General features: G+C 38.3%; 1 protein-coding gene across 2 annotated transcripts in view; it reads left to right on the plus strand.

The window, feature by feature from the left end:
* Positions 1-15370, plus strand: part of LOC128741289 (uncharacterized) — a 101203-nt gene extending 85833 nt beyond the window's left edge. For both annotated transcript variants that reach the window (XM_053836996.1, XM_053836995.1), the window contains 5 exons: positions 6438-6578; positions 7976-8143; positions 8217-8578; positions 8673-9146; positions 14140-15370. In XM_053836996.1, coding sequence (XP_053692971.1) covers positions 6438-6578; positions 7976-8143; positions 8217-8578; positions 8673-9146; positions 14140-14425 — 1431 coding nt within the window. In that variant the 3' untranslated portion in view covers positions 14426-15370. The remainder of the gene's footprint in view (positions 1-6437; positions 6579-7975; positions 8144-8216; positions 8579-8672; positions 9147-14139) is intronic.
* The last annotated feature ends 649 nt before the right edge of the window (positions 15371-16019 follow it).

Below are 16019 nucleotides of genomic sequence, written 5' to 3' on the forward strand. Positions count from 1 at the left end.
GGTTTTCACGTTTAAACCTTAAATAAAAATTCTTAAAATCCATGTTTTTTTTAGCTCGATTAAAAAATTAACTTTGTTTTTTTTTCGCCCCCCCCCCCCCCCCCCCATTCAGTGGCCGAGCACCGGAAGGACAAAAAATTTAGAAAATGTTTGTAATGGCTTTGTTTTAACAAAATAAATAAATTCAGTTTGTCAATCTCAATTTCTAGCAAAATCAGTGTACCGTGGACCCCCGTTCGTTTGACCGTTTTTAATCTGAACACTTTTTAATTTGAACCCCGCTGGTTTGCACGATGTGCAAATTTCATTATTCATTCAAATGTCATTCTCAACATGGCATCATTTGCCTTCGCAGACAATGCACATAAACACGATTTGTTTGTACTGATCTAGCGTGTTTAATCCTAGTTTAATCAGTTTCACATTTCGTTTCCCAACGATTACGATAGAAATCCGATCGGAGAATAACATATTCGCTGCTTGCAACTACCAACTAAACGAGACTAAATCAAACCGCCAAAACAATAACAAAGAGCAGGGCGGCCAGTTCATACAAGTTTCAGTATATTTAGGGTTGCTAGTCGTTCAAATTAAAAACGAACCCCGTTAGTTTGCATGAGGAATCGTTCAAACGAACGGGGGTCCACTGTAGTTGCTTCCTGTGACAAGAAAACCGATTGATAACTTTCTTTCTGCAAAACACTTTGCTTTGACGAATTTTTGTTTGCAAGCTAAAACAAAATACTAGAATAAGACCATATGGTCTCACATAAAAAATATTAACTTTAGTATTCATCATAATAGCAGCAAAAAAAACTGTTCGGTCAAGGTGTCTATTAAACTAACAGATTTATTGCGGTTTGACAAGCAACCGCGATAAGATAAATTTTGATTGGTGCGCCATTTTGTATTGCTACGCCAAACTTATGATAACTTTATAAGAGACGTGATGCAGCCAACAAGTTTTCCATGGTAATATAAGCAACCACAATAAATTTGCTTTAATGACAGTTTTATTACGATTTTATAGATAGCTATAAGTGTGTTTGAACTCGTATCCTCTTGGTATTGCGCAATACCACAATAAAACCAAAGGTAATGAGTAATACCGCGATAAAACCTTTTTAAATTTCTTGTAAAACCAAGTGGCTTTAAAATTGTTTTTTTTCCATGTGTGGACTCATTACTGCGACCAGTATAGTTGATCTATTGTAATATCGCCCGGGTGTTTGCTGTATGACCTGCACTGCATTTCTTTTTGCTATAATCGCTATTGAGTGAGCGATATGCTTATTTTAAATTGTATGCGTGCTTGCGTGTATTGGGGTTTACCCTTCCTTCAAAGCTTGATCTACTTTACCCACTTATTCCTCGCTGCCAGCACTATCCCATATTATAGCCGTCCCTGGCGAGGACTCAATCGTACCTCTGACCAGTACACTTAACTATAGGAGGGACATTTACACTGTCAAGAGAAGATATAGAATTCAGCACGAAGGAAGGGTAAATGGAGAGGCCTGAGAATAAACCCATGCTAAAGTCACTTGACATCGAATGGCTTGATTCTACTAAGATTCGAACCCACGACCACTCGCTTGTCAAAGCAGACTCGGTAACCTTGCGGCTACGGAGCCCCCCTTAAAATTGTTACTTGCACTCAAAATAATCCACACGTCCTTTCCACGTGAAAAATCACGTAAATTTCTCTACAGGGATTTACGTTACTTTCAGGTGATTGTTATTGGAAAAAATAATAACATCTATCTGATTTTCACGTTAACGCATTAGTATGCGTGTGAACTACCTGAAAATCACGTAAATAGTACAAGAAAAGCTGGGTGGCAAATATTCACATAACTTTTCAGGTAACTTCGACGTGAAATATATTTTGAGTGTGGGATTGAAAGAACTGCGAGAGAAGTGGTAGGTATGACGCGTGGGAGACAGCATAACAGCTAGTTTGACGCCGAATGTCAGGGAGTGATAGTTAAGAAGAACCAGCCCAAGAGTCCCATACTCACTGCGACTACACGTCAGAACAGAGAAAAGTATAGAGAGATTAGAGCTGCGGATAAAAGAACCTAACGTCGTACCAAGCGAAAACCAGTGAAGGTCGCTCCACAACGAATCAGATGTTTACCCTGCATTGGTTATAAGACAAGTTCCGGTATTACAACTTATAAACTCATACCATTTTGTGGACTTTAAGGCGGCGTACAATTCTGTCAAACGAAATGAGCTGTGGCAGATGATGCTAGAACATAGTTTTTCAACGAAACTAGTTATGCTGATTCATGCAACATTTGCTGGGTCAAAATCAAGTGTCGTAATTGCGGGTTGGATAGACTGAAGCAAGGGGATGCACTCTTTAACCTGCTATTCAACATCGCCTTAGAAGATGCAATACGAAGAGCAAATGTGGAAAGTAACGGAACTATCATCACGAAATCTAACAGGCTTCTCGGTTTTGCGGATGACTTCGAACCGTAGAGCAGCGGAAAAGGCCCTTAGGCCTTTTAAAATGCACGTAACGAGATTGATACTTCCCACTAATACCACCAACACGAAAGACATGGTTGGGGTTGCTGGCCAGGGAACGTGGAAGTCTAAATGGTGTTGGTGCCGAGGTGGAGCTGGACAGGGCACAATGTGAAGTAGTGGAGAATTTATATATCTTGGGAGCGCACAGAGGAGTAACTAGGGCAAAAAGCTGGCCAAAATTATTTTCTTATGTATTAGGTAATATTTTGCTCGAATATGAAGTGAAACGTAAAAATAGTTAATTTTGTAACAAACTGGTGCCATTACTGGTCATTTCAATTCACTTATCAGTGCAAATTATACTTTTCTTCTAGTCACTATTTTGCAGAATTCTCCAAAACCTACAAATGCATGAGCAAATCAATGAGTATCTTGTTTGTTCTTGAATCATATAAGAAAATGATATTGGTTAATACCAAATTGTTGATAGTGGAGTAGACCGATTAGAATCTAAATCAACGCAGATGTCTTCTCTGTGATATATAGCCTCTGTTATATAATTTATCAAATAACAATCACGCCACACATACTATTCGCGTTGACGGCATTAAACGATCTCTTGCACAGTCATAGAAATGCCCGTATGTACGTGTGGGTGAAAATCTGCCAAAATTTTTCAATCTCTTGCGCTCTTTAAGAAATTCCTATTTCGCTTCACCCCTACAGTAAACTTATGGAGGTAGCAGCAGCTTCCGTTCGTCAACGCGAATAACATACTTTACCGTCACCCGACTAACATTTTTCCTACTATTTTTGTCAGCGAGTTATGTTGAATGGGAATGTTGATTCAAATAGTGACACATCTGGAGAACAGACCTCATAATCCCTAGACATGTAGTATAGCTAGTGTGCCCATTGTATTCAAGGTGAATTATCTTGCACAAAAGAGTACGCAACTAGATGCGAATTGTCGATATTTCCTTGAAAACGATGTGAAACATACAATTTTCAAAGGGGTCGCAAATGCCAGTCCGGACGTTTCCGGATGAGCTTTACGTACCGATTTGTTCAGAATACCACAAAGATTCATTCCTCCATAGAATATATGACCAGATTCTGCAAGATTTGATAACTTTTTAACCATTGAAAAAGCACAAAATTGCAAAAAAATAGTTGTTTGACAAAACTATTTAAAACAAGTCATATTTTCAAAATTTTAAATTTTCTTCCTACAAACCAGTTAGAATTACTTATGATGAACCTATGTTTTGATAAATATCCTTTGTTAATCGTTTTGTTTACTTCTGATGACATCCGTTTCCTGATGCTTGATGATTTAAAAAAAAAATGTTTCAAATATTGTCAATGTTTGTACACCTGCCATAACTTACAGGTATATTTCTACGTGTTTTGACTAAGAGTACTTTGTGCAGCATCTATTTAAGCATACAAAAAAATATATATTATATTAAAAGACCGAAAAAAATGTTTTTCTTATTTTGGCCAGCTTTTTGCCCTAGTTACTCCTCTGTGGAGCGTGACGTGGAGGCCCATTATGGACATAGGGTAATTTATGTATTTTGGACAAGCGATACGCCTCCTCTATTTTGAACATTTGCCATTTGATTTTGCTGTAAAAGTCCAAAATAGAGTATGCGCAAAGCCTGTCCAAAATATATAAATCACCCTAAATTATGGACGCCGAAGGAAACGGATCGACGAGTACTTGGGGTTTTTGAGCGTAAAATATTGCGATCTAAACTAGGTGCCAAAGTGGAAAATTGCATGTGGCGCAGACACATGAACCACGAGCTTTGGCAGGCTGCGGTGGGCTGGGCATGTGGCCAGTATGGCCAACGAGAGAGTAACCGCAATATTTTCATCAGAGAACCAGGAAAAGCCCGTAGACTACGGGATGGACTCCAATTTATTTAATGATAAGGGAAGCGTTCATTTTACCCCCAAAACACAAATGGTTTCCAAGCGTTTATTATAAACCAATAGTTGATAAAAATATTTGCAATTTTTGACAGATAGTGCAGCGCAGGACAGTATAAGCAAACAGCAGCAAATGATACCAATAGTTGAAATTCAGTTTTTTCTGGCTCATTCATTAGCTTTCATTAGCTTATTTACTGCTAATAGAAATTGCAATCGACGTCAGATTTCAGCAAATATTTTTGACCTTTTCATTTTTTTACATGAGAAAATTTATACTCTGAAATACTTCTTGGAGAAGGTTACTGATAATTGGTAATTGATTTGGAGCAATTTTAATCGGTTTATTGGGAATTTGGCTACCTGTTCATTTTATCCCCCCTCCCATCGTTCCTCCAAGTGACACATTCCAGCGTTACGGGACTCAATTAGCACCCATTGTTTCACCAATTTTCTGACAAATGCCATGTAAAACATGTGTTTGAAGAGTACTTCATTCTCCACTAGAATGCCAGGGATTTGATGAAACAGGAACCGATCTGCATAGTTGGGATAGTGGCCTGTAACGCTGGAATGTGCCAAGTGCTAAGGTTTGTATCGTACAGACGCATTTTTCCTGCTGGAAATAGAATACACACATAGGCAGAAAATAGATTCATAGACTTGAAATAGTCGACGAAAGTTCATCATTTGTCGCGCCTAAATTTAATTTTAAAACGTGTTTTTAATACTAAAATGCAGGAATTCAGTTAATGTTATCAAACTAATTGGCATGAAAAATTTGTCTCGAATAAATAGAATACCAAAATACTTTATGAATATTGTCCAGGCTGTCGCTTAATAGGCTGACAATTGGTCTTCTGCCCTAGTTTAACAAAAATTGTACTAAAATGGCAAACCAACCACCATAAGCTGAAAGCCTGTGTAATAAAAAAATCAAATAACGTTAAAAAATACTACTCCCAATCATCATCATCGAGCACAAAACATAGAATAAATCAAATCTAATTGGCACGAGCAATGAATGTTCTCTATCATCGTACAATTAATTCGTGTCGCTTCTCCATCCTGTTACTGTATGTTATCTGTGAATATTTTTCACAAGCTTCTGGCAAAAACCGTAAAAACCATGAACGTTGGCGTTCGTTGTTGACAGCGCTCTCACTGACCGGCGGCGGCCAAGTTGTTTTTGCCGACATCATCTTTTTACTCGGACGGGGTCGCTATACATATTATGATGTTTATATTAATATTTATATCAGTTAAAATAACAAGCCTCAAAAATTTGAAATTAATAACACCTCTGTCTAGATGTTTTTCCAAATTTAAATATGTATTAGTAATAAGTTTTGGTATAACCCTCATGTGATGTATTTCATAAAAATTTTTTAGAACAAGTGTCTATAAAGTCAACGTTAAAAACTGCTTTACTGCTTCAAAGCAACGTTACAGTAATAAAGCTTACTGTATCTAAATTGTCAATTCTTGGTGCATCTGTGGCACAATGCAAAATTTCAAACGTGAAGTGCATGAACTGATCTGAACCTGCGCTGTCGAAAACTTTTTCATCTTCTGCTAGTGCACAATTGAACACGTTCCATCGCTCTCAAAGCTAGGTTTGCCAGACGGCAAAAAAAACAGAATAGCAAGAACAAAGTGCAAAATAATAGATATGGTGCTGAATTTTTTCGTGATCCATGCAAATTTTCTGTTCTTATGCAGTTTAAATTGTGTTTTACACTTGGTGAATAAAATTCAATGCTTTGAAGTCAAAATAAATATGGGTAAAGCAATTTACCGAAATCTATCTTATTTGCAAAATATTATTTTCTCTTCTTTACTTGAACGTTAACAAACAGAATAATAAAAGGATAGGTTATCCGTTCAGATCATTATTCAAAACCGACCTCAACAGCACTTTCCCTTTTCCTATCTGTCAACACATCCTCGCCTCACTGTGTTCCGCTTATTTCCCGTAAAAGAAACTCATGCAACATCATTCTTTTTCTCACTTTCAGGTAAAGGAAAAGAAAACTCATGTCCGCACTCCAAAGCCACCGTTCCTTGATTTTGCACCCCTGAGGCTGCCGTCGGTACGGATGCTGTCGATTTCGGCAGCTGTGGCCGCATTCGGGATCTACTCGCCAATCTTCTTTCTGGTACGTAGACACTTTTCAATCACATCTTTTTCCACCCCACACGTTAATAACCAGTTGGCGCGTACCTACCTAAGACCTAACTGATGGGGGTTCTTTTGCGCCGTCACAAAACAGCGGATTGCTTACAGCAAAGAAGCCACGCAAAAATAAGTTCACTGTATTCATGCTATCGTTTCCTCTCAATAGAATTTGCCAATCTAGCATGGGTCTCGAATAACTTTCGCAATTCTCCCCTCAACTGTCTCAACTGTCGTGCCATCCCTGGTAGAAAAAAAACCGGAAACGTATCCAAGCGTGCATGTGTGTCTCGGTGGTAATGAGGAAAAGCTGAGAGATTGGTGAGAATTGGAAAACTCTGATGGGTTTTTCTTGCTTTGCCGCTACGTCAAGAGCCTTTCAACATTTATGGGTTCGCACATTAGCGCTCTCGAGCAGTCAACTCTTCCGAGCTGATCGACGAAGCGAAAACGCAAAATTCAATTTCGTTACTTGCTCGTAGCCGACACGTTATCGGATCAATCCAAAGGAAGAGTTTTATACGCTGAATGTGTAAATAAAATTGAGCGCGAAATTTGTTTCCGATTCCGATTCAATGGTTGTTGTTCGGCGAATCAAAAATTCAACAATTAATAATGGGATAAACGCGCCTCCGATAACGCCTATGGAAGCGGAAGCAAACGCAAAGCTTTTCGCTGTTGCGAAAATCTCTCGGTAAAATACAAATAATCATAATATTACCATAACATTTTCATAATATCAACAAATGCTGTGCTTGATTCCACAGTTAAATCATTCGAACCAAACAGAAATGCCGAAAACTCTGAAAAAAGGGATTAGTTATGAAATGTTGTGTGGTTTTCCTGATTCAATCGAAAATATATGCATGCCACCATGAATCACGAAAAAAAATTATGAGAAGAAAGTTTTTCGCACTTAATTCTAATGTGGTACCATCAATTTTAACTTTCCTATACTACCTACTGTTGCTGACCCACTTTATTCGTCTAGGGGTTGTCAAACCCGATGAGCGCCTAGTTGAGAACTGCTAGTAGTGAAAATCTATTCGGTAGTTGGCTATATAAAAGCCACTAATTGCAAACCAGTGGTAAATTGTCATCCCCACTGCAGCAGCTGATGCAACAGGGTACGTTCCTGAACTTTGCTACCATCAATGAGAATTTTATCAGCTGGTTGCAACCATAAAAAGGCCCTCATAATTTAATCTACTCGAGGCTGGTACTGCGCTTGAAATCATGAGCACACTTCATTAACCTATAGTTTGCGCTACTATTTTTTCTGAAAACAAAAAACTGCAGCGTATGTAGTTTTTATTTCATCTCATCATGGATACAGTTTATTCAAAATAAAGTAAAATTTAATTTTTCATTTAATTTCAGTCTCAACATGGCTTCACCGAAGGATACGACATGCAAGATTTGGTGCTACTTCAAACTTTTCTAGGGCTTTCCATTGCACTCGGAATCGTATTCAGCGGATCGTCGGTGAACAAAACGCTGGAGTTTTCCGTCAGAAAAATCAGAATATCTCGTCAATATGTTTGCCAGGTACGAAATCGCTCGCCACCAAACGTGTATTTAAACGTTCGAACGGTAGTAAGTACCACTTTACCTCCCACAGGGCTGTGTTACGCTTGTGTCATTATCGCTATTAGTCCTATCGGCGGTAACGGATTACCGCGGTCTCTGTTTTTCCACGTGGGCCTACGGTTTAGGTCTCGGTGGATATCGATACACCTTCAAGATGCTCGCTATCGAAAGAGTACGAGGCAAGTACTTCTCGAAAGCTTGGGGTTTCATTAAAAGTGCCGAATCGTTGCCGGTGCTTTTTGGAGTGCCACTGTGCGCCTTCCTGAATGATTCATCGCACCGCTATGGACGAGCCGGATACTACATCTGTGCGGCTAGTGCAGCAATCTCAGCAATTATTCTGTTTTTCGTGGGTTATCCTGATGGAAAGAGCATGAAGTATTCAGCCAACGGGTGAGTGTACTTGAAGGACCACCGACGAACGATAGCATTCATTCACTAATTAAACAATTTTGCTGATCCATCTTTCGCCTCCTAATACAAACAGATCAATAATTTCACGCTGTACTGCGGCCCCAACTTCCTCGAGTGACTGTCAGCATATGCTAAATCGTAGCTTTTCATCGCAACGTTTCAACAATCAGTGGTATTCAACCACGCAGAGCACCAATTTATCCAGCGGTTGCAACCCCAGCATTGGCACGTACGGTCGTCAGCAGCAGCGCTGCCTTTCGAACCAATTCATGAATGGAGGCCTGGCACTAGGTTCTACCAGCATCGGAGGAGTAGGAGGAGGCCCAGTGAATGCGCCTAGTTATAACTATCATAGTCCGTACTGCCAAAGTGCTGGTCAACCCCATCATCACGGCAGACTTCATAAGAGTTTGTCGTTCGCCTTCCAAACGCCAATCTTGACTGACGATGAACGTTTCACGCACGGTGGCACCCGACAGCCATCCGGCGTACAACACGCCGCCGGCCAGTATGCTGCTGATTACCCGCTCAGTCGATGCTACTCGAGGTAAGAACCACCTACCACTAAGATACATGTATCATGCACTTCAAATTTCATGGTTAGCCATTAGGAAAATTGTGGTGGAGTGCATTGAATGTTACCGAATGATCTAGGCAGACGCCTGAAGGTATGTGCTTAATTATCAGCGTTACCCGTTTTTTAACCCTTTTAGCTCCATGAATGTTATACTGTAGGAAACAATGAATTTTTGTCAAAGTTTAAATGTAGACAAATTTATTTTGAAAAAAATAAAATTAATTTAAAATTTTGTTTTTTCGTCAATTTTGTTAATGAGATCAGGCATTTTTAACAACAATAATGTTCTACAATAGTCGAACAAAATAGCAAATGAAGGAAATTAATCTATATGCGTGTTTTTCCCGACAAGACGGGAAGAAAGAAGAGAAGAAAAAATAAGTGTGCCTCATATGGTCCACGCTGTTGTCTAATTTGTCGTTTTGACGTAGGACTACGTCTTTGATTTCTGTATTGGGGTGCACTTTAGATAAACGAAAAGGGAACATGTAACGAAAAGTGGTTATGGTCATTCCTCAATAGATTTTAGTGATATTAGTATCAATCTATTGGAAATTTTTCCGTTACAATACAGTAGATTATATGTTTCCCTAACAAACTTTTAAATAACTGAAAAATATTAGGCATTGTCTAACTGTTTATATAAATATAAACTGAAAATCCACGCTCTGTGATTAGTCGGAATAAATAGTGCTGATTTGCCGTAGCGATAATGTTTGCCCGCAGACCTTCATACTTTTTTCCCTTCTCGCTTATTCTGCTCTAAGAAATTTCCCATAAGGCCATTGCAAATGGTTTTTAAAGTTTTTGAACCCCCCTCCCACCCTTGGAAATTGGCTTAACAAATCGTGGGGCAAAAAAATAATTTGTTGGATATGAGTTAATTTTATTTGATAAAATCAATTGTATGTAGGCTCTACAGCCTAAAAAACTCAGAAAATGAGTGTACGAGTTGAGTTAACGCTTCTAGCACGAAACACAAATGGAAATTCGAACAAATGAAATTCCCGAAAATCGGTCAAAAAATTTTCTTTCGTTTTTGTCTTTTTCCGTAGAATTTTGGATGGAAAACGATAACGTATATATTAAAAGCAAAAATAAATTTGGTTCTCACGTTTAAACTTTAAATAAAAATGCCCAAAATCCTTTTTTTTTTGCTCAATTAAAAAGATCTCTTTGTTTTTTCGCCCCCCCCCCCCCTTCAGTGGCCCAACACCGGAAGGACAAAAACTTTATAAAATATTTGTAATGGCCTACTTTCATTCCTATCTTGTACTATTTTTTAGATTTTTAGCAAATAGTTGACAAAGGTCGTCCCACCAAACATTTTTGCTGTATAATTGCTTATTAGGCGCTTGATTCCTGAGCATTAGCTGTATAACGGTTGAATAATCTACTGTTAAATGTTTGTTAAATGTTTGTTGGGTTAGACTAAGACTCTTAGTTTATCTAACTACTACTACTATACATAGTCGTTTGAAAAAGTTGACATTTTCACATCACACAAAATGGCTTCCGATTCCTCCGTTTGCTGAGACGAAACGGTAGATATTGTACGGTATAAAACAGAAAATGCACTCATACACTATCCAAACAATAATCAGCATAATAATTTTTTGTGACTTTACAAGGTCTAGCAAGCACATAGCAATAGAAGGTGATCTTTTCTCACGTATAAAAGCGAAAGCTTCTGTTCTAACTGACGAACACGGAAGCTGAGTGGTAGCAAACCGAGAGTTGCAACTGGTGGACAGCGCCACCCACTACCGTATTCGGGGGAAGTGTGCATGTGCAATAAGATTTCCATATCCTTTTTATTTCGGTGTTGCTTATACTGCTGCTATAGCAACAGTTGAAACTGCTAGCTTGAACTTCGTGATGGACCAAAGATAAGCCACTAACTGAGGTACATTTTTATTCCAGTAAATTAATTTTTGGCTATTCTCATCTATAATCTACAGATTATAGATAGATTTTAATAACTCTCGTGTGCATTTTTCGACGACTGTCGTGAATAAAATCAATAGTAAAATTTAATCGTGAAAAAGTTAAATTCCGTTTAAAATTAGTGGGAAATCCATAGAAATTTTTTTTGGATGACGCTTTTATTCTATTCAGTTTTTAATAAAAGTTAGATTGATTTTCAAATATAAATTCTACTAATTTTTACTAGATCGAAATTTTACCTAATACATCGAGCAGGCAAGCATCGGATGGTATCTGTGTAGTCTTTTATAATACCATCTGGAGATTATTTGATTCTGTGGTGCTTATTTTTGGTTATATGGGCATGTTGATGACCATCCAGCCTGAGAGCTCAATCTGCTACCAACATGTCCACTTTAAACCGGTAGAACTACTCCTTAGCCGGTGAGATGCTGAAAGCTGCCTGAATCTGAATTTCTCATTTGGTTGTAGCTCGCTTCTGACAAAACTTGACGCTGCTTCAATTTTAGTCATTTTTCATGCATTTAAAGAACCGAAATAGCCCTGCACATTACCTTACTCATATACTGCTTGTTAGTAACCGGCGCTATAAACGATATTGTAAAGAAAAACAAGTACTGTGGACCCCCGTTCGTTTGACCGTTTTTAATCTGAACACTTTTTAATTTGAACCCCGTTGGTTTGCACGATGTGCAAATTAAAAATGGTTCAAATGTCAATCTCAATATGGCATCGTTTGCCTTCGCAGATAATGCACATAAACACGATTTGTTTGTACTGATCTAGCGTGTTTAATCCTAGTTTAATCAGTTTCCCATTTCGTTTCCCAACGATTACGATAGAAATCCGATCGGAGAATAACATATTAGAGATGGGCAATCTGCTCCTGATCCATTGAAAAGATCGGGATCTGTAAAAAGAATGACTGATCCGCGGAACTTTTCTTTTAAGACACGGATCTTTGCCCGCGCGACTTTTAGTCTGCTGCGAATTTCATTAAGTTTTATATCGCCACTGACAGTTCTATCTAGAATTTCATTTGATGTCTTATCTAGTACCTAGCACTTCGTTCTCTTCACTCTATTTCAGGTTGTTGTCATGAAGGTAGACTAATGACGAGGTATAGGATAACATGATATCATAGACAATAGGCCGTATGAATAAAAGAGTTAGAGCAAACTCTCCCATAAGATTCACACGGGGAAAGTAAAGCAAACTGTTTAATTCATACGACCTAATGGTCCTATTCTTCGTACGCCTTAACAATATTTTCAAATTTGGGTTTGAATGGAAATGTCTCCGTAGCCATAACGCATTTTAACAAAATGAGGGAAACCCGTTTTAAAGTACTAGTTTTTACGAGAAACACGTAAAGCATGCGTGATGATATTCTCCGTAGAATCTTCTTCGGAGTTTTTCTTTCTCTGCATGAAGTAATCTTGGCTCTTTTCTCAAATTTTGCACAAAAAATAGGGAAAAAACCAAATATATATTTAGTGTAACTAAAGATCCGATGAACCGTTCCGAAGATCCGGATCCTTGACTAAATGAACCGGCTCTGATCCGTTCAGTCTAATGATCCGTTTTGTCCATCACTATAACATATTCGCTGTTTGCAACTACCAACTAACCGAGACTAAATCAAACCACCAAAACAATAACAAAGAGCAGGGCGGCCAGTTCATACAAGTTTCAGCATATATAGGGTTGCTAGTTGTTCAAATTAAAAACGAACCCCGTTAGTTTGCATGAGGAATCGTTCAAACGGACGCGGGTCCACTGTATGTATACGCATGTATGTATGTGAGTAATTTTTCCGTGTGATCGAACTTCACTTTTTCTTGCTTCTCGTCGATCTTACTTAATCAGACTTTTAATGGGAGTATTCCACCACCGTGGAAAATTTAGTGAAAAGTTTTTTTCTATTGCCTAATATTTTTTGGATTGCAAAAAAAGCTTTACTTACATTTTCATGGGAATTTTTATCTACTATCCAGGGACGGTCTGGGAGACTAAGGCCCACTGGGTCCGTCAGATTGGAGGCCCCAATCTGTAATATTATCATGACAGTAAATTAAGATATAACAGCGTTACAATAATCATAAACCAAATAATTATATTAAGTCATTATTTATGTAATTTGCGTTGTATCGTAAGACGTAACCAAATAGTCTAGTGCTTCTGCACTTCTTTGTTGCCAACGCAGCATTTTTCGAAAACTATACTCTTAGAAAGCTATTTTTCTTGTTGTTCAGTTTTATTTTCTCTTTTTTTCAATAAAAAAAATATACAGTACACACAATTCTTTATTTTCACGGATATTTTTACGCGGAATTTTTTTTCCACGACTTTTTTTGCACGGTTTCTCGAAATAACACGGTTTATTTTTGCACGATTTTTTTTACACGGCACGCATCCCACGTTTAGAAAACGAATTTGGTGTACACATTTTTTAGAAGTGTAACTTTATTATTTATAGCTTTGCTGCAAACACCATTTCGATCAAATAAACCCTTTTTCCAATATAAAATATTTAATTCATTAGTGAAATTTTTGGTCAGAGCGTATTGAAAAAGCAGCCGAGATGTTAAAAAATTACTGTCATAAAATGCCATCTTTTTAAAATAGCACATCTATGCAAAATTTCAACTGAATTGGGAATGGACAATTGAAATCGATTTACGATAATGCGTGGAATGTCTTTCTATCATTAATAAATTAAGTTCAAGCAAGACTTTGATGTGGCTTGACTACAAACCTGTCTTGTCTACCCGTTACTTTGCAAATCAACGTTATTTTATCTATAGCATCGAAGTGGACTGATTTAATTTTCATTGCATACCTTTAGGCGTGTTCTTTAATACGTAACGCTCAGCTCAAAACGGCGCACCGCGGCGCATAAGTTTTTAACGAGAATGACGCGACACGTGACAACAAATTTATCTTTCATAAATAACCAATTATGAAACACAATTTACAAATAATTAATAAATTTTCTTTTTCTTTGCTCCCCAAGATGTGAAGTTCATAACCCGAACCCGCTGCACCCGCAGGATCCAAGCCATCGTAGGGCGCCGTCCATGGGCGGTGTGCCCACAGCATCGTCGGCCTACTTCTGCACCAATGGCCTTCAGCACAATCCGTCGCGCAGCAGGAGTGTTCCGGAGGGTCTTGCCACCGGGTACCGGACAGCTGCCGAATGCCATCTGAATCACTGCCACTGGACCACTGCCAACGGAACGAACTTCTGTCGACCGACGCGTCCCGTTCAGGTGGTGGAACAGATCACCACATCCGTTTGACTAAAGTTTAGGATTGTGCGATTGTTCCTCTGTATATCCATTCATCTACTGGAAGGACTGTTTTCATAGTTGTTTTACTCCTACACCGTCACTTGCACCTTGTAATGCCATTAATCCTCACATTGAATCAGCACAATTAAAATCGCTACACAATGCATCTCATAAATCACCACCACCATTCTCTGTTTTACAGACAAGCATGAATTTAACGTAGCGTAAAATGTTCATGCAGTTAAACTTGATAGCGAAGAAAAACGAACGAAATTTAAATTTTAATCATACATAAATAATGAATGTGTTCAATACACCAAACAATTACCCGGCGGAGCGGAAGCCGCGAACTCGCGGATTTTTAAGCGATTTTCCACGCGCTCAATTTAATTAGCGAGTAAATTAGCGATTCTATGCGTACGCGTGGGTGTGTTCCTCTTTGCGATTTATTATACATGTAATGGAATTGCGCGAAACGTAAACTACGATGAGTGACGGCACACTACGGGAGACGCAAAAGCATCATTCTAAATAAAGTGTAAATAATTATTTTTTTCAAGAAAGAAATTAGTTATCGAATATACTAGCAAACTCATTTATCACTGTCGAACTTCAATCCGGGTCACGAGTTTCGGGTGCATGCAGTGCGATTGGCAGTAATTGCCCCAGTGAGTGGGATCGATTACAGTTTCCGTGGGTACCTACTCTTAACTCGGCTCGGGTGGTTATCAATTAGATTAGATGTTGGTAGGTATTAACTGAAATGCAGGAATTATTGATTTTTTCCGTTCTTTCTTTCATCGTTGAACTCGTTAGTGCAGTAAAAGATTAGGTATTACTGATAAGGAAATGCGCCAAAGCGTGACCGCTCTCACGATGTAACACGTTAAATTGTTAGATATTTGACCGGAAAAAAGGCAGAAGTTTATTTTATTTACGAGCAAGCTGTGAATGAGAAAGATAAATGAAGGAAATAGTTTTATTTAGTAAAGTTCTTATTTAAATTATACGTGATGGTTGCTTTTCTTCTATATCCGAAACAACGTCCTGAAAAGGTAGGGTTGAGTGACACTCATTGTTGTGGTACAATCTTGACAACCACATTAAAGGTATGAGGATGGAGGCAAGCAACCTCTGTTAACGCTTGATAGCTTCCGACAGCATGCTCGATTAGTTCTTTCGTTTTGCCGAAAGACTGTTAGAGTCAGTAAAATTGCAATTACTTGATACACGTTTGGAAGGCAACATTAAAATTTAACTTTATTTGATTCCGTGCTCCTGGGAAGTAAACCTACTAACATTGGTTTTTAAGCATAGTCATCGTCCAGAAAGCAAGGTCTCTAACAAACTATGGTGAAACTTCCAACTAACTTAAGATATAATCTAGTTGAACTGTATTCAACTTAAGCTGCAAGTTCAAGAACACTTCTTAATCTTACTAGCTTATCAAGTAGAGGCAGCAAACTAGATAAATTAAAAGATGCTACTCGGTTTTACGTAAAACTTTTCAACTTTTGCTTAGGGCAACCTTTTTTTCTCGCTCAGGTAATCAAGGCCAAATCAATCATAAGGTAGGAAAGGTACGAAAAACTTTTCGCTTACC

The sequence above is a fragment of the Sabethes cyaneus genome, chromosome 3 (genome assembly GCF_943734655.1).
Source record: "Sabethes cyaneus chromosome 3, idSabCyanKW18_F2, whole genome shotgun sequence".
NCBI lineage: Eukaryota > Metazoa > Arthropoda > Insecta > Diptera > Culicidae > Sabethes > Sabethes cyaneus.